This window comes from Petaurus breviceps, unplaced genomic scaffold (genome assembly GCF_028583685.1).
Source record: "Petaurus breviceps papuanus isolate PSGF00001 unplaced genomic scaffold, PetGlider_PUasm1.0 76, whole genome shotgun sequence".
NCBI classification, from domain to species: domain Eukaryota; kingdom Metazoa; phylum Chordata; class Mammalia; order Diprotodontia; family Petauridae; genus Petaurus; species Petaurus breviceps.
In genome coordinates, this window is record NW_027186473.1 from 27,200,781 (window position 1) to 27,219,585 (window position 18,805).

Genomic DNA, 18,805 nt, shown 5'->3' on the forward strand with positions numbered 1-18,805 from the left:
ATCTGACCATCTTCAAATCATGTGGTGTGGCACGCTCTTAGAGCTGCCCTTTATGTATTGTTATTCCCTATTAGAATATAAATTCCATGAGAGTGGAGACTGTGTTGCTTGGTTGTATTTATATCTCTAGTAATCAGTTTAAAATGTTCTATTTTGGAGGATTTAAAAAAAATCCATCCCATAATTATTCCACTTTGAGAAAAAAGAAAATAGAAAGGAAAGTAGAGAATTTTACAAGTCCACAAAACCTTGAGACTATGTACAAACTCCTTATTGGAAGACCAGGCTAAATGTGCTAAGGATCAGATATACCTGGAGCTTGAAACATTACTTAGAATGGCTAACTAGCAAAGTGAAAGATATTTCTGTATGAGGGAAATATCACCTGTTAAAAAATGGCAAGTAGTTCAACTAATAAGAATGGGCAGTCCCTATAAAAGATCATGTACAAATTAAATATTAAGCAGGTCAAATATAACTTATGTGGCATCTTAAAAAGGACACAGAAGTCAATAATTAGAGAGAGTTGAGGTACCTTCATTTGAGTTAGTGTCTCAGGTGAAAGGTTTTCAAGGAGTTTGGAACCTATAGGACATAGTGAACTTTTGAAGAAGCCTGCAATGAAAAAGATTGCCTTTTCTGAACTTTGGGGATGAGCTATATGTTGGTTTGAATTATTCCTCCTAGCATGACTCAAAGTCTCCTTTGGATAAGGGTGGGTGGAGGATATCTATTTATGTGTCTCTTTGAGCAAATCTCATTAATATACACATAACCTACAAAGATAATACCAGACACACTCCTTACGTGGTTTATCCTCTTTTCCTTCATGAATGAACCTTAATAGATGTACTCTTGTGGTTTGTAGTGTGAGGCAGGTGGAGGTAAGAAAGGCAAAAAAGAATGCATATCAGGCAACACTCCAGTAGCAAAAGAAGGTAATAAGATAATTTTGGATTGGATGCAGCATGTATCTGAACCCATGAAACCAAGTAAGCTCAAGCATAAAGAAAGTAAGGAGGTCACTCTCAAGTGAGGCAGTGAGGGTAGAAGTCTATAAAGGCCTTGGGGCTTGGGGCATATGAATGTCTCCTGGGCACATTCTCATAAAATGCTAGTGGGCTAGGGAAGCTGATGTGGTTTGGTAAGGTTGAGGACCAGATCATTTACATCATCCTTTCCTAATGTCTTATTGTGATAAGGAGGTAGCCTTGACTTCTCAAAGGATATGAAATGTAAACTCTGACAGATTCAAGCTAAAATGTCTTCAGATATAGGCCTAGGAATTGACTGTGTTTAAGGACCAACCTAAATCTGCAGCAGCTGGCCATCAGGTGATGTTTTTTGGACAAAGCAAATCATGAAACCATCTCCTGAGTCACTGAGGTTTTTCAATAAACATCAGTAGAGTATTATTCACATTGATGAAATAATGGATCTCTATGTCCTGAAGTATAAATAGGAAGATAGACCAAAGCAGATAGAGGAAAGTAGAGGCCTGAGTGTGGTGTCCATAGGGGCAGAGAATGCTTAATGGGCAGTAGATGTCAGCCTTTTCCAAATCCCTCAGTCTCTCTCATTTCTTTCCCCATTCTGTCTCAATTTCACCCTTCCTTCTGTGACCTCAATGCTGCTCTCTTTTTGGATCCTTCTCTTTCTCCTAAATGACTTTCACATTTAATTGTTTATAATATGGAGCCAAAATATACTTTTTAAAAGTTCTTTTTTTATTTAATAAAGTCTGGGGTTTCCATTATAACTTGAAATGCATACAAAGTACAACTTTAAAAAAATATATATCTGTCAAAAAATAATCTCACTTTTAATTTGTCTTAATTTTTTTTGCACATAAATAGCAAAAAAAAAAGCCTAAATTTTAGTTCTGTATTCATTGTTCATTCTGGCATGTTTAAAATTTAGATTTAGAATTCCAAGGAAGGTAGAGAGAGAATTTGTGTCTTGAAACCTAGAAGCAGGGGTACTAAGGTAGGAAAATGGTAAGGAAGAGACATTGGGTCAAACACTGAGAGGCAAAGAGACAGCTTTACAAAGTTCCTAAAGGATATGATTATGTACAAGAACCTTAAAAATGCTTAAATTAGTTTAAAAAAAATCCAGCAGTTATTTGCCTCTCCACATTAAATGTCCTTTAAGCAGTAAGATCAAGATGATGTGATAACTCAGCCCTTCACTCTGTTCATTCATTATTGTCATAATAACAAATGAGAAATTCATTTTCTAAGAATGACTAAATTATATCAGTTTACTATGATGGAAAAAAACAGGGAAGAATTAGAAAAAAATTAGAAAGAAAATTGTTGTAGACAATTTCCAGCAAAATTATTTTTAAATTTATAATATAAAAATATTCTGTTTAAATATAAACTTTATAATATATATATAAACAAAAATATAAACTTTAATGAATCAGATATTTGTCTCCCATTTTTTCATTTTATTTAATTTTACTTATGAGAAAGAAGATTTTATGGTGGAATGCTATTTTTGTTTGATATATAAAATTATAAATGCATGTGATTTCTTATGGCAAGAGTTTCTTATAAGAAATTTTGCCAAATTAATATCTGGTATATCATTTTATTATTTTTAAATCTCAAAATAAAGATTTAACTGTAACAACATTTACAATAACTCTGTGCCCTCCTCCCTTGAGTAAGCCATTCATTCCTGGATTAAAAGAAAACTCAACCCAAAGCCTCATTTAGCTTCTATTGTGTGCTTAGGGAAAAGAATGAGGAATTTTTCCTTCTTGCTACAAATACACCCTCTTTTTTTCATATCTTCCAGACTTCTCTGTGTCCATGACATTATTCTCTGTTCCCCCTTTCTGTCTGCCTCTTTCTCTCACACAAATACCACACTGCATTCAATTTTCGAGTTCGTAAATGTAATAGTCCAAGCACCATTTATTTTCTTTAACATAAAATGTATACCAATAAATTGTCAGAATTTTCCCATAAGAAAAGTTGGAAAAATGTTCCAGTTCTTAAGCTTAAAAACCTTAAGGTTAGAAATAAATTAAGTGCTTGTAAACATATCCACCAAAAAAGAAAACAAATGAAACTTACTGGTACATTTTTGCCCTGCCGAGAATGGCCTTGTCTCCTCCACCTTTGTGCTGCTTTTACATTCCCAATCAAGTGAGTGACGTCCTGTGCATTATATGAGGCTTGCACACAGAGTAAAGTAAGGGTACAGAGGGATTTAACCTAAAACTAGTTTAGCAAGTCAGGAATAGGCAACTTTAACCAACAGTGTGGTTTGAAACGAAGAATAGTATGATAAAACTTTTTGTAAGGAAGTAAAAATTTCCTGGTTATGGCCAATTAAAAATGTTAGAAAACAATTGTGATTTCAGTATCCCAGGAACACCTTTCTCTGTTTTGGTAAGTGATGCATTTGTGAGTCAGGGGGTGGTATTGCCTCTTCTGAGTCAGCACAGAGCTAGCCTCCCAGAAGTGACATGCATCTGTCTTCAAGAAAGACAAAACTTGGAACAAAATGTAGTTTATCTAAAAAGAAGTTTGTATACGTCTTATGTCTTCATTTCATTTTGTCAGTGAATTTTTTCTTTTTGTCTAAAAATACATTTGAGGTAAAGTTTAAAGGTGAAATAACATAGAGGATGGGTAACTAAAGGTACATTGATCACTACTATTATTTGTTGTTGTTGTTGAATCATTTCAGTCATATCTGACTTCTCATGACCCCATTTGGGGTTTTCCTTACAAAGATACTGGAGTGGTTTTCCAATTCCTTATCCAGATATTTTTATAGATGAGGTAACTGAGGCAGACGGGGTTAAGTGACTTGCCCAGAGTAACACAGCTATTAAGTGTCTGAGGTCAGATTTTTTTACCCAGGTCTTCCTGATTCCAGGACACTCTACTGTGAACTGTCCCACAAATATTTAGACACTGGTTTCAAAAGATTTGCCAGCTGATTGTACACAACACATATATTGTTACCTCTCACTTCTGTGTCCTCTGTCCTAGTGTGTTTTGCCTTTTTATGCCCTCTCCCCTCAATTTTTTTTGGCTTTCAACTATACCTGGATTCAAGTTGCTCCATATCCTAGGGAGAAGCTTCCTCGTTAGAGTACATCCTTTACTGCCTTCAAATCATAGTTGTAATTCCCTGAAAATTTTGGTATTTTATGGTTAAGGACTTTAGAATTCATCTAATCCATAGCCTTTTCATTTTATTTGTTTTTCATTTGTTTGCATCCTCTCCCTGTCCCCCCTCTCCCCAATACACACCAAATGCTTTATTATTTGGATATGGTTTCAAATTTGGGTGTGGGAGGTGTGTGTGTGTGTGTGTGTGTGTGTGTGTGTGTGTGTGTATTAGGAGCTTCCCTCCATTCCTCCCTCCCTCCTCTTTTCCCTCCTTCCTTCCTCCTTGCCTTCCTTTTTTCTTCCTTCCTTACTTCTTCCCTTCCTTTCACCCTTCCTTCCACCATACCTTCTTCCTTCCTCCCTTCCTTGAAAATTCAAGAGAGCCCCAGGTAAGGCAGGAAGAGAACCAGACATGTTTCAGGAAGAGCTTCTCACACAGATACTGGCCCAGCCTTGGCTTTAGGAGGGTCAGGTTATTGTACTTCTAGTTTCTTGATCAGCTGCCTTTCCCATCCTTCAGGAATTCACAGAGGTCATGGTGCCCTTGACTGAAGTCTATGGCTTGCAGCCCCACCAAAGCCTTGCAGCCTCACCAGACTTGCAGACCACTTTGGCCCCACTCTTTTCAGGCAGTTTCTAGAGGATGCCTTCCCTCACCCCCTTCCCAGTCTGGAGTCTCCTTTAGCTCTGGGAAGAAATGTAACCACACCTAAGAGAGGATAGGCCACACCCAAGGCAGGGCCAGATGTCACCAAAGAAGTAGAAGCCTAGGAACAGATACGGATTTCAAGAGGATCTAGAAGTTCATGGTCCAGGAATGAAGGAACTAGAGGTTTTGGTTGATGGCAACTGGACCTAGAGGAAGGACCTTGTGGTGGTCAACCCTCTCCATCTAACAGCTGAAGACACTGAAACCCACAGAAATTTAGGTGGTATAAGCTGATCACATTATTGAGGTAGCCCAATGGCTTTGGATGGAGTACTGAGTCAGGTGTCAGGAAGCTTTGAGTTCAAATGTGGACTTAGACTCTTACTAGTTGCATGACTCTGGGCAAACCACTCACCTTTTTTGCCTTAATTCACTGAAGAAGAAAATGGCAAACCACTCCAGTATCTTTGCTAAGAAAAGCCAATGGAGACAGAAGACTCATGAAGAGTCAGATATACCTAAATGACTCAACAACAACAAAAATTTGTTGAAGTACCCACTAGCTGGTGACAGAATTGAGTCTGGCTCTCAATTAATTGTATTTTACAATACCTTCCTTCCTTCCTAAAGGTTATAATTAGTTATAGGAGGGGACAAAGCCTTGGAACAAGATGAAATACTGCCTAAGGGTCAGAATCATGGCCTTCTGTCACCCTTGTTAGTCTGGAACAAGTCCAAGCAAGAATAAAACTTCCTACTGCACAAAGTTTCCAAAGATACATTTCTATATGAATTTACCTCCCCATAAAGTGAAGACTAATACATTCTAAATAACTAAGAGGTTAAAAAATGAGAATTTGGTATCTGACTCTTCCAGGGCCATTTGGGCTTTGAGTGCTACCTAACAACTCAGTCATAATCAATAGAACCAATAGAAACTAGCGGGGAGAATAGTTTAGTCTAGGAGTTATGTCGATTTAAAGACCAGGAGTGTGCTGGAGTGTCCTTGAACTGGCTTTTCAGGGCATGATTGCTAAATTTTCAGTGTGAGCATTTATACCTCTGAAATCAGTGGGTGCTACAAATTGTGACTTGATTTGTTGTTTTGCTGATCTTTTTAGACTTACAAAAATTAGAATTAAACTTAAAAGTTTATCTCACATTCTTGCCCTACCCCTATGCCCCCAGAGATCCAGTTGTTAAACATTTATACACATAGCCCTGCTTTAAAGATTCCACGGTCCCTGGAATTTGGACCAGGACCACAGTCGCCCTGGAAATCCAATAGTACCAAATATCGACTACAATGTATAGAATAGAGTGCAATTCTTTCAATGTTACTGGTTTACCTACTTATTTTATTTTTTCCTAATATAATCCTTGAAGAACTGAAATAATATATGTTACAGAGAGGCAATGATAAGTATCAGTGAATGGGATAACCATATTGATGAATCATCAATATTTCAAATGATCAAGTGTTAGTTCTACAAATGGCATTTCCCTCTAAGGGTCTTTCAAGGATACTAAACTTTGATACAGCAGGTGAGAGAGGCACAGGGCTTGGGCAGGGGTTGTTAGCTAATGTTCCCAGGAGAGCACTGTAAGCCAAGTGACACTCTTTAGATACAATTCTATATGGTAGATTAAAATGAAAGTCCAGTTAGATAAATTTGGATTATGTATTATCTAAATTCTTTTCCCCCTATTGAAAAAATAAAATGAAACCTCCATCTTACCAACCATTCAAAAGCAGTACCATTTCCCCCCACAAGGATAAGTGCCACCTGCCACAACCTACACAGATGGGAATCTCATCAAAGCCTATCAGGTGGAATAGAAAGAATATTTTGTTGTTCAGTTGTTTTCATCATGTCCAACTCTCCATGAGCCTACTTGGGATTTTCTTGTCAAAATGCTGGAGCTGTTTGCCATTTCATTCTCCAGCTTATTGTACAGATGAGGCAAGTAGGGTTAAGTGACTTATCTAGGGCCACACAGCTAGTAAGTGTCTGAGGCCAGATTTGATCTCAGTAAGATGAGTCTTGCTGACTCGAGGCCAAACTCTCTACCCACTGCACCATCTAACTGCCCCTGGAAAGAATATATGACCCCTATATTCTTACATATTCTACTAAATGAAAACAGTGAGGTCCTTTCCAACTCGAGATTTTATCTCCAAAGTCACTAAAAAATTGTTACTTCTCCCCCTTCCAAACAGACTGTTGAAGTCTTCATTATTTTGGGGGGTATTATTTTCATAGTATGACTTACAAAGCTGATGGGAGAGGGAATTATTGTCCCACTCTCCTGACTTTGTGCTACTGGTCCAGGACAATGGCTATTTGTCCTGGGTGCCAGCATTTTTTAGTTATACCTCTGATGAACTTTACATATGTTAACTCATTGATTCTCTCAACAATCCTGTGATTTAGGTGCTATTATAATCACCATTTTACAGATGAGGATACTGAAGCATAGAGAATTAAATGACTTGCCCAGGGTCACACAGCTAGGAAGTATCTGAGGCAGGATTCAAACTCAGGTCCTTCAAACTTTAGGTCCTGCATTCTAGCTACCTAACTGCCTCTTTCAGCATGTAATAAGAACATAACATTTTTCCTTTCCTCCCTCCCTCTCTTCCTTTCTTTCTCCTTTCCTTCTTTCTCCCTTCATTCCCTTCATTCCCTCCCTCCCTTCCCTTTCTCCCTCCTTCTTTCCTCCCTCCCTCCCTCCCTCCCTCCCTCCCTTCCTCCCTTCCTCCCTTCCTTCCTTCCTTCCTTCCTTCCTTCCTGGGAAGTATTCTACAGGCAGAATTTTTTTTAAATAAGACCTGTTTACTGTCATATTTGCATTCCTTCAAAGGTTTGTTACTGTCCACTAGAATCTTTGAGCTTTCACTGTAATGCTTGTAATTTAACTGACCAGAAAAATAAATACCTACATGCCTTAGAGATTGTAATTTTTCTCGTCTCTGAGATGCTTATTTGTTTAAAATAGTGTTTAAAATGACCCTTTATGCCTCCCTTCCTATTGTGTCCTTGGCAGTCTACCTTGCCTATCATTAGTCCTGACTCCGTTGAGGAGACCTGTGTTTTAAGTCCTGGCTTTACTGTTCACTTAATGTACGTCCTGAGACAAGTTACCTTACTTGTCTGGGCCTCAGTAGCCTCAGCCATTCACATTGGTCCTTCGTGGTCTCTAAGGTCTCTTGGAATTTTTCTATCTCTGATTTGTTGACTACCAATTTCATTGTCTACAGCAAAGGTTCTTGGTATTCTTGTTTTGCAGATACCCAGAACGGATTGCTGTCCCATGTTACCTTTCCACAAAAAGGGAGGAAAGGAGACAGAATATTGGGCTTTTCCAATGTGTAGAGTGGTATTACAATCACAATATTTAGATCTTGAAGGGATCCCAGAGGCTTTCTAATATAACTTCATTTTACAGATAAGGAAACTAGGTCTCAGAGAAGTGAAAAGACTTGCCCAAGGTCACACTGCAAGAAGTAGCAGAATCATTTGAACTAATCTTATTGTCAGCACTGCACAAAATGAGGGATTTGGTTACCAAGAGAATCCCATTGCAAGTCTTTAAGAATTATGTGCTTTATTGCATATTCTAATTTCTAGAAACACTGAACTAGAAAAATTATAGCATGACTTTCCAAAATTCAAGAATGTGAATTTAATTCATCACACAAGAGACAAAGACTAGGATTTTTTTTAACCACAAATATATTTGTAAAATATACAAAGCAACACCCCACATAAATAAAAATATGGACAACTGTATAAAAACTACATTAAAATCGCAATACATATGGTGACAGAAAGTCACCACCCTCTGCATTGTTAAGATTTTACAATAATAGAATTTGCATTGTCATAACAGCTTTTATCCAAATGCTCAAAGACAAGCAGATGGTAATTCATGTAAGTTAAACCTCACAAGAGCCCTGTGAGGTAGACTGTACATCATTCAACAGAGAGAAATTGGGGTTAAAAGATTGATATCCTATTGTAAACTCATTCAAGAAAGTAGAGACCAAACTAGTACCAGAGCATAGGACACCAGTGATGCACCTGTGATGCAGAATGAACTGGGCAATGCTGAGACAGCTTTAACTTTTGCAGTCATTTCTAAAATAGAATTAAATTTAATTAAGGAATGGACTTATAATAAGTCAATAACCACAATACCTTTGGGGAAAAATAAGCTCATTTCAGAGAGATAAAATATCAAGAAAATATTGATTGATAACTAAAGATTGATAAAATATCAATCTCACTGAAATTAAAATCCTGAATGAGACTCAGAAACTGAGCAAACTGGAAATTTCCAAAAGCACCCTGTGCTCACTTTTTTCTTAATATCTGAGAAGCTTGGGGATAGATAGTACGAGCAGGTTTTGTCATTGGTCAAATGCATGTCAAATACCATATAGATTGTCCAGAAAATTTTGGAAGTTTTTGTCTACAAAAGATAGGAGAATTTTATTTTGTATTTATCTTGCTTCCCTTAGTGGTATTCAGAAGTTCTCTATTTGTTTTGATCTACAACTATAATTTCTTATGGAAAGTCTCTACACCAGTAGGGATCACTTCTAGTTTTCTTAAATAGTTAGTCTTAAAGAATTGCTTCTGGAACTGAAAAATTAAGTGACTTGCCAATGTTCGCACAGCCAGTCAGGTGTGGGTCAGAGGTACTTATTGACTCCAAGGCTAATGCTCGAGGCACTGAAGCACACTGTCTCTCTTTTTACTGTTATCTGCTCTTCACATGAAATTCAGGAAATAACATCTCTATTAAATGAAAACACGATAGGAATATCTCCTCTTCAATTTAGTCAATACTTCCAGGGAAATAATAATCATGGGATTTTGTTCAATTTTCTCTTTCTCACAAATGGCCACTTAAAAAAAAACTAATAAAAATTGGCAACATCTGCAGGAATTACTGACAGGCTTCGTCAGTAATACTGGATATTTCAAGTTGATGCAGCAAACATTTTAAACTCTTGACTATGTACAAGGAACTGTGGTATGTGTTTGTTTCTGAGACAAAAAATAATTTAAATATTGCCTGCTCTCAAAAAGCTTACATTCTACTGGATGGGGGGAAGATAATATAAATGTACACAGAGAAGAAATAAATACAAAGTAATGTCAGGAAAGAGAGAGCAATGATAACTGGGAGTGGAGGGAGATCAAGACAAGACAATTAAAAACAGAAATCAGACACTTCATCGGTAATTCACAGCTACAAGAGATTTGTGCTTTGCACATTAGTCCCTGAGTTGAGCACAAATATATCTGGAGTCCCCTGCTGCTGTTGAAGGCAGTAGATCTTTGTATCCCATCCAATCTGGTTTATGGGCAAAAATTCTTTGAAACATGTTAACAAGGAATACAAGTCATTGCAAACGTACAGGAGTCCCCTCATTTTTCACAAATGTAATGGGCAAAAAAGTCAATTATATGGTTTTAGGAAAGAACATATTTAAACTAATTATTTCAAGTTGTGTTAAATGAAGTATATGAAAAAGAGTTTTTACTACATATAATCCCCAAATGTCAGCCTATTCATATTATTTTTTGGAGGGGGGAAGGTAAGGCAATCAGACTTAAGTGACTTGCCCAAGGTCACAGCTAGTAAGTGTGTCAAGTGTCTGAGGCTGTATTTGAACTCAGGTCCTCCTGACTTCAGGGTCGGTGTTCTATTCACTGCACCACCTAGCTGCCCCCAGCCTATTCATTTTAATGAAGTCTGGCTCTCTTGTCTAAGAATCGCTAAATTCTTCCTTTAGATCTGGGCTGATTCTATGTATTGATGAAAAGTGGGAAAACCATCAATAGCAGATATAATAGAACACTGATCACCATACTTTGGCACATATCTTTCTAAATAAGGAATTGAATATGTTCCACTGTTGATCTGGAAAAATAGTCTTTCCTGTCTCCAACATACTTAAAAGACACACTCAAAAAGAACTTTTGAAGTCAACTAACAGCCTGAGGCACATCTTTTCTTCAACATCTTTCTTTTGTTCATCCACACAGTCATCTCCGAGATTCTTCAGATGCATTCAGCATCTTTTCTCATTCTTTCAGCTTTACCTCTAAGTGATGATATACTTCTTATTGCAGTATGCAGAAAGAATACCAATGCAGTCAATAGATGCTCTGTTTGTCCCACATATAAATATAAATTGCATATTTCAGCTTCAGATAATTACTAAATGGCAAGTCCAATAGCATGATGGTTAACGTTCTGTCATTTAGGTATTGGACTTGGATAAGACTTCCAGTTTTTAATATATCAACTTTCATGCTCTGCCACTAGAAGATAGTGTGAATAAATAATGTAATTCAGTTACTGAGTTTCTAGAAGAAATGGCTCTATCTCTCATCCCTAGTCATAGAGTGGTTGTATTTATTATAAGAATCAGGAAGTGGGAAGAATTGACATACAATGTTGGAATCTCCCAAGTATCCTACAGAAAAATACCCCCTTTCTTTATCTCAGAGGAAAAAAATTTAAAATATAGTTAGAAAGTAAAATAATATCAGAGAGGTCTTCTTAGCAGAGAGATATGGGGACTATGGATGCAGAATATTGAATGGATGGTCAGAGACGTTAACTATATATGCTGATTTTCTGAATTGTTTTTCATTGTTGTAAGGATGGGTCCAATATGTGGGTGGTAATGATATATTTGAGAATGACTCTGATGTAAAGACAGAAGTCATTAGGAAAACTTATTTTCGATATCATATTAGAAAGAACTTTTCTTTGTTAGTGGCTTTATCTGTCAGAGTTTCCACGTTTCTCATGGTAGGAAGAATATAAGTGATATGTGAAGCAAGGTCTAGAATAATAAATCAAAATGAATCTTTTGTGAATTCATGATGTCTTCAGGGCATTGACCTAAACCACATGCAGGTGAAAAATACATTTTATGTAGGAGTTTCAGATGAACATTACTTATGTACAACCCACTCATTTTGCTCAAATGAAGACTTTGCATTAGAGACCAATTTTTGAGTTAATCCAGTTCCGATACTGAGTCACTTGAGTGTAGACTCCAGGTCTTTTGGGAAGAGCACATGATTCTCCCCAACTCACTATTCCAACAAGGTACCAGATATCATGATTATCAGGATAAACCAAGGGTCCACCAGAATCGCCCTGGGGAAAAATAAATAAGTAGGTAAATATCCAATAGAGTACTGCATTTTAATAGAATCAGAAGAATTTCAATCACTTCTTTCCTTTTGGAAGAAGGGATATCGAAATTGAATGAAAGCTAAACATGATGTTATAGAATGCTTCCATAACTTGCAAGTAAATCTTGCAATGAGACATTTTATTATTCAGTTCTATGAATTAACTTGACACTTGGATATTATCTCTAAATTGTTAAAGAATGATGTTTGTTCATTAGTGTGTAATTAATCTTAGTTTCTGAGAATATAGGGGGAACCATCCCTCAAATTTTGTTTTCGTCAAAAGTTGACTTCATTTTATAAGTATTTAAGATTGATCTCTGTTTAAATGAGATAATTTATCCTCAGACAAGTGAATATGATTCATAATTCTGTAGAGAAGTGTTTGAGAACTTTGGAATACTAGATATCTGTCTAGATGTGCTTGATGTTAACATCAAACCTACCTTACAAGCATCAACTTTTCCTTCCATAAATCCAGCACATATCATTCCTTTTTTTATAAGACCATTATACACATCTGTTCTGTTGCACACGTCAGTGCTGATGATTTCCACTCTGGCTTGGTGAAGAACATTTTGGGTTGGTCCTGCAAACACGAAAAGCCTTTAGTTAGTGCACTATTGTATATGTAGCCAAGACAAGCAAAGGCATCACAAATGTCTGAATCAACTTATTAATGTCATTTGAATATTTCTCAGTGTTCACTTTTTCATGCCATAAAAATGTGGATAGAGGGAGCCATGTACATGTATGAATAAATGTAACTTTATATCATCAACATCATCATCACAATGATCTATATATCATAATAACAAGTGGCATTTGTGAGATAAGCAGAACATTTTAGATGAACACTGACCAGGGTGTAGTATAAGGTGGCTATTGGATGGTGTGGCTCTCAATATAATTCTAGATTACATTAGCTTTCTTGGCAATGATATCAAACTTCTTACTAAGTAAGCCTGCATACAGTCTACTAAAGTCTTTAGAGCTCCTTCTCTTGAACTTTCATCTCACTGCATCTCCTCTACATATGAAGTTGTTTTTTTTTAACCAAATGATGGAAAATTTACATTTATCACTAGTAAATGACAGGGTTGTTTTGAGGATAAAATAACATGAGTAAAACACTTTGCTAATGTTAAAAGCATGATATAAATGTTAGCTATTAATAAAAAGAACAAAACAAGAGTAACAATGAGGATGATGATAAATTTCTGGAATGTCAAGTTTTTGAAACTTGACTATCATCAAGTGGTACCTTGACTACCATTTCTCTTACTTTTTTTACATCCTTTTCAGGCTTTTCATCTTTTAACTCCTACTTCTCTTCTTCAAGTTCTTCTGTTTTAGTCCTTTTTCTCCTTCTCTAAATCCTTGTTCAGTTGAATTTCTTTCACTCAAAACATGTCTTTCTCCTCCCTGGGCCTTCACTGTCTCCTGATATTCTTTCTTCTCCTTAGATCCATCTGCTTGAGTCTTTTTATTTTTCTAATCCTTCTTTAGCTAGATTGCTTTTTCTTCCACTTAATTCTTCATTTAGCTCTAACCCTTCTCCTTCACTGAAAGTTCTTCTCTTTTTTTTCCTTCTCTTTCAACTTTTCCATTGATTTCTCCTTAATTTGCCCCCTCCAAATTCAACCTCTTGGCTTTTTCACATTTCCAAAACCCTCTGAATCACCTTTATAAATCTTCATCTAGGGGTGGCTAGGTGGTGCAGTGAATAGAGCACCAGCCCTGGAGTCAGAAGGACCTGAGTTCAAATTCGGCCTCAGACACTTAACACAAAAACTAGTCTTGTGACCTTGGGCAAGTCACTTAACCTCAACTGCCCTCCCCTGCCCCCCCAAAAAAGCAAAAATAAATCTTTCTCTACCTTCACTTCCCTCCTCCTCCCTCTCTCTTCTGTTACCACCAAAACTAGCTGCATCATTTTCAATTTGTCTCCTTAACTAGACGATATAAATGAATGAAGAAGAATTGATTGAGTACATTATCATGCACCAAGCATTGAGCAAAGCAATGGAGAGTCATGTACAAAAGGGGAGACAGCTCTCATCTTCTTTCTTTTGAAGAGTTCACATTCTAGCAAGGAGAGGCAGAACACAAAACAGAGCCGTAGCCAGGAGGGATATTTTAGTTTGGTAAGATTGGCAAATCTTTTCCAAGAGCAATAACAGAGTTGATTTTATTGTAGCTGTAAACTAGGAAAAAGAGGTGTGGAATATGGCAACTGATGAGTAAAATGCTACTTGAAGCCAATTCTAAATGCAATGGGTAACTGAGGCAATCACTAATCTGAACAGTGGGGACCTTTGGGCAGGAGTGTCAGACAAGAAATGTTTGAATCCTTCAAGGCTTGGTTTCTGATCTGCTTGTCAATGGGTTAGTTGGTGAGAGGGAGTGAAGTGAAGTGTTGTTGGAGTTGTTTCAATGTACTTTTTGGACAGGGATGAAGTACTCTCTTTCTCTCGTGTACAAGGAAGTATACCTCAATACTTGCACCCTAACAGTAATGGTACACAAAGTAGGCAATTAGGAAGTGGTAAGTGATTTTAGTTGATGTAAAAAATTCTTTTTTTTCCTAGAGGACAGATCTTGAGGTCGTGGCACACAAGTTAGGCAAGTTATAATGGGAAAGATAGGCAAAAAAGGATCGGGAAAGGAAGTTATTGGAGGACAACTGTAAGGAAAGAGAAGACCTGCATGACATTTAGTTGTGTAGAAACCTAGGCATCCAGTAAGGGAGTTAGAAGAAGTATTAATTGCCTTGTCTTTAACACTGACTCATCTTCAAAGTATGCCAATTATCTCATAAGGCACTAGGAAAAATACAATCACCAAATTTAGAGCTGAAGGAAATATTAGAGATACTCTATTAGAGATGTTCCTAACCTGTAAGCTCTTGGGGGAATAGTTAAGTTATTAGAAGAGGTACACAAATCCTTATGTGTATTAAACATTGTTATTTTGATTTTTATTTAGCCACAACAAAATATGTAGTGTGAATACAACTACTATGATGTAAAAGTTCATGAATATTTTTATTAAATTCAAAGGGAAAACTCAGTATCTAAAAGTCTGAAATTGTTATGCTAGTTAATTATGGACCAACACAATTTTCTATGGAATAGGTATTCTCACTGAATCAGCTATATGGTACTATGTATAAGTTGCACTATAAGATTTGTCTCTTGTTTTTTTCACCAATATAAGGATAAAATGCATTAGCTGGAATATGAATGATTTGGAAGTGAGATATCATGTAATGAAAATAATGGACAATAATAGGCAACTTATGTTAATTTGAACCCTTTAAAATTCTAAGAGGACTAAAGGAAGACCTTCAGGGTGTTGAGGATCCTCTTTAGAGAATTTTTAGAAAGACTGTCATTGACAAAGACATTTAGAAAGAATTGTATAGGATGAGAAAGCTTGGAGGAATAGATCAAAGATACAACACAAAAGACGCAGAACTAAAAGTGGGACTGTATGCTCTCTGAATGATATCTTGATCATAGAAAACTGCAAAGGGCAGTCTTATGGGTCCTTGGTAGTTAGATTGCAAGAGACCTTGACACATATAGTGTGATGGATTATTATGCTATGAATGATGTACCATGTACCATGAATCCCTGGTACTCTCAAAGTATGACTTTGCTTTACTGTAGTTCCTGAATAATTTTGAATAATAGCTCATTGGGATATAGTACTTAAGTTTTAAAAAATGCTTTCTTACAACAACTCTGTGTGGTAGGTAGTATAAATACCATGATTTTCATTTAACAGATAAGAAACGATGACTGAGAATTAACCTAGATCTCTCCTAACTTCACGTCCATCATTCTTTCTACTAGAATAGAGTGCATCTCTTCAGAGAATGAAACTAAATATGTTTTCCCTATGACAAAACTTTAAGTCTCTGTACACAATTAAGCTATACCATCAAAAAAAAAATACTCACCATCATCTACCACAGATCCAAATCCAGTGACAAACACACTTGTTTGAGGTGGTAATTTTATATAAGACTCTGGGAGGCAAACTCGTTGGATCTCATTGGAATATTCAACATTGTCAGCTAGTTGCATCAAAGCAATATCATTTTCATGTGTAATGTTGTCGTATTTTTCATGAACAATAATTGTGTCAACACTTTTTTGTGTTAAAGGTGGCGTGATGGTAGTTCCAAATGTCACAATCCATTGCCTTGGATTCTTTGTTCTATAAAATATTTAGAGGAACAAGTCATGTTTTGATTAATATGCAAGTCTTAACCTTCAGATAGTATGCTAGGTTTAATCTTTACATTCAGAAAGTAGAGGCAAGATCAGAAGAGAAGCAGAAAATTGGTGGGGAAATTTACGTTTTCTCAGATAAAGGTCTCATATCTCAAATTTATGAAGAACATTGTCAAATCTATAAGAATATGAGTCACTCCCCAATTGATAAATGGTCAAAGGATATGAACAGTCAGTTTTCTAATAAAGACAACAACTTATAGTCACATGAAAAATTGCTCTAAATCATTATTGATTAGAGAAATGCAAATTAAAACCACCTTGAGATATCATTTTAAACCCATCATATTTGGCTAAAATGATTGAAGGGGAAAACAACAAATGGTGAAGGGGATGTGGAAAAATTGGGACACTAATTCACTATTGGTGGAAATGTGAATTGATCCAACCATTTTGGAAAGAAATTTGGAATTATATACAAAGAATTATTAAACTGTCTATATCTTTTGACCAAGCAATGCCACTACTAGGTCTGTTTCCAAATATGATTAGGGAAAAAGGAAAATTAACTTATATGTTCTAAAACATTAACAGCACCTTGCTTTGTGTTGGCAAAGAACTGGAAGTTTTACATTTGCCCATAAATTGGGGAATGGCTGAACAAATTATGGAATATTTCTGTGCCATAAGAAATGATGAAGTCAATGATATTAGAAAAACATGGATAGAACTGCACAAAATAATGAGGAGCTAAATGAACAGAATCAAGAGAATGTTGTGCACAATAATAGCAATATCATATCAAAAACAATTTTTAGTGACTAACTCATTTTGACTAATAAATACTCAAATTAACTACAAAGGAAATATGAAGGAAGATCCTATCTGCATCCTGAAAAAGAACTAATAAATAGAAGTATGAATAGAATGATTATGTATGTATGTCTATATAATGCATATATGTATATACATGTACATATTTGTATCTAATGGTAGGCATCTCTAAGGTGGAGGCAGAGAAAAAAGGGTAAAAAGAAAGTTACATGATAACTTTATCATATATTTAAATGGAATGGCAATAAAAGATTTACAGTTTCATATGCAATTATCTTTTTATTTCTATTCTACTATGTTATGGAAATATTTGTTGCATTTTTTAGGTTCAAAATAAAATCAATGAAAATTTTTTAAAAGTAGAGGTGTAACTTTTTGACTTGAAAAGAGACCCTGGACATAATTTTCATTTACCAAAGTAAAAAGTTGAGGCAAAAAAGGAGAAGAAATTTGCCAAAGGCCTTTATATTTAGTTAATGACAGAGCTGGTTCTAGACCATACTTTGAGAATCTCTGACCTACAGATATACTTAGAGAACAGATACTACTTCAACAGTCAAGGCTTATAACAAGAGCCCACCATTGGATTTGCTTATTAAAAGTAATTTAGCTACAGATGAAGCCTATGAAATTGCTAAAATCCAACAATGGATTCAAAAGTTCTTCCGTGGGCAATATCTGCATGATTGTAACAATACTCTGTTGACAGAGATCTTTCAAGCAAATTACTGAATTCTGTGGATTTATTTGTGAAGATTCCTGGGTTTAAGATGCCAGTTCAGGACCAAGTCACTGACAAAATCTGGAAGGCTATCCCTCAATCAACCAATAAGTATTTATTAAGCACTTACCATATTCCAGGCACTCTCCCAGTTGCTAGAAATGCAGGTACAAAGAAAGAAATAATCCCTATTTACAATAAGTTTATATTCTAATATTTAAGGAGGCTAGATTTAGTGGTAATTGTAGATTATGCAAGGAAATTGTTTAAACTGTGCAACACATCATTGGAGTCCATAAAATTTATGTACCTATCAAATGCCTAGCACGACATGACCTTGTAACTAGAATTTTATAGATATATAGGATCACACATATACATATATACACATATACACATCAAGAGCTTTTTTAAAAGTGTTTTTAAAAAATTATCTTTTGTTGTTGTTGTTATTGAGTCATTTTTGTTATATTTGACTCTCTGTGACTCCATTTGGGATTTTCTTTGCAAAGATACTGGATTGGTTTGTCCTTTCTGTCTCCAGCTCACTTTAAAGATGAGGAACTGAGGTGAACAGGGTTGAGTGACTTACCCAGGGTCATACAGCTAATAAGAATCTGAAGCTGGGTTTGAACTCAGGAAAACAAGTCTTACTGATTCTAAGCCCAGTGCTCTATCCATTCTGCTACCTAGCTGTACTTCTTTTTTTACATCAACTTTATTTTCTGATATATTTTTCTTCCTCTCCCTCTCAGGGAGACATCCCTTATAGCAAAGAATTTAAAAAGAGGAAAAAATTTAGTAAAATTAACTAATACATCAATCCAATCAACCAATTCACATAAAATACAGTATTCCACACCCGTAATCTTCTATCTCTACAAAGAGAGGGAAATGGATTCATATTTCTCTTCAGCTTGGTCATTAAATATCACAACATTTCATTTCAATTTTACCATTGTTATTCTTTCCATTTGCATTGTTATAAT

The 18,805-nt window shown here is 35.9% G+C and overlaps 2 protein-coding genes across 3 annotated transcripts in view; both read right to left on the reverse strand.

Annotated features, from left to right (window-relative positions):
• The window catches only part of LOC138174765 (transmembrane protease serine 11G-like), a 44,613-nt gene extending 41,422 nt beyond the window's left edge, over positions 1-3,191 (reverse strand). Inside the window, exon 1 of the mRNA XM_069105049.1 lies at positions 3,090-3,191. Within this exon, the coding sequence (XP_068961150.1) occupies positions 3,090-3,097 (8 nt within the window). The 5' untranslated portion in view covers positions 3,098-3,191. The remainder of the gene's footprint in view (positions 1-3,089) is intronic.
• Positions 3,192-9,282: 6,091 nt separating this feature from the next.
• TMPRSS11F (transmembrane serine protease 11F) overlaps positions 9,283-18,805 on the reverse strand; it is a 74,386-nt gene continuing 64,863 nt past the window's right edge. For both annotated transcript variants that reach the window (XM_069105335.1, XM_069105337.1), the window contains exons 8-10: positions 15,985-16,244; positions 12,464-12,606; positions 9,283-11,979 (exon numbers count right to left, since the gene is read on the reverse strand). In XM_069105335.1, coding sequence (XP_068961436.1) covers positions 11,818-11,979; positions 12,464-12,606; positions 15,985-16,244 — 565 coding nt within the window. In that variant the 3' untranslated portion in view covers positions 9,283-11,817. The remainder of the gene's footprint in view (positions 11,980-12,463; positions 12,607-15,984; positions 16,245-18,805) is intronic.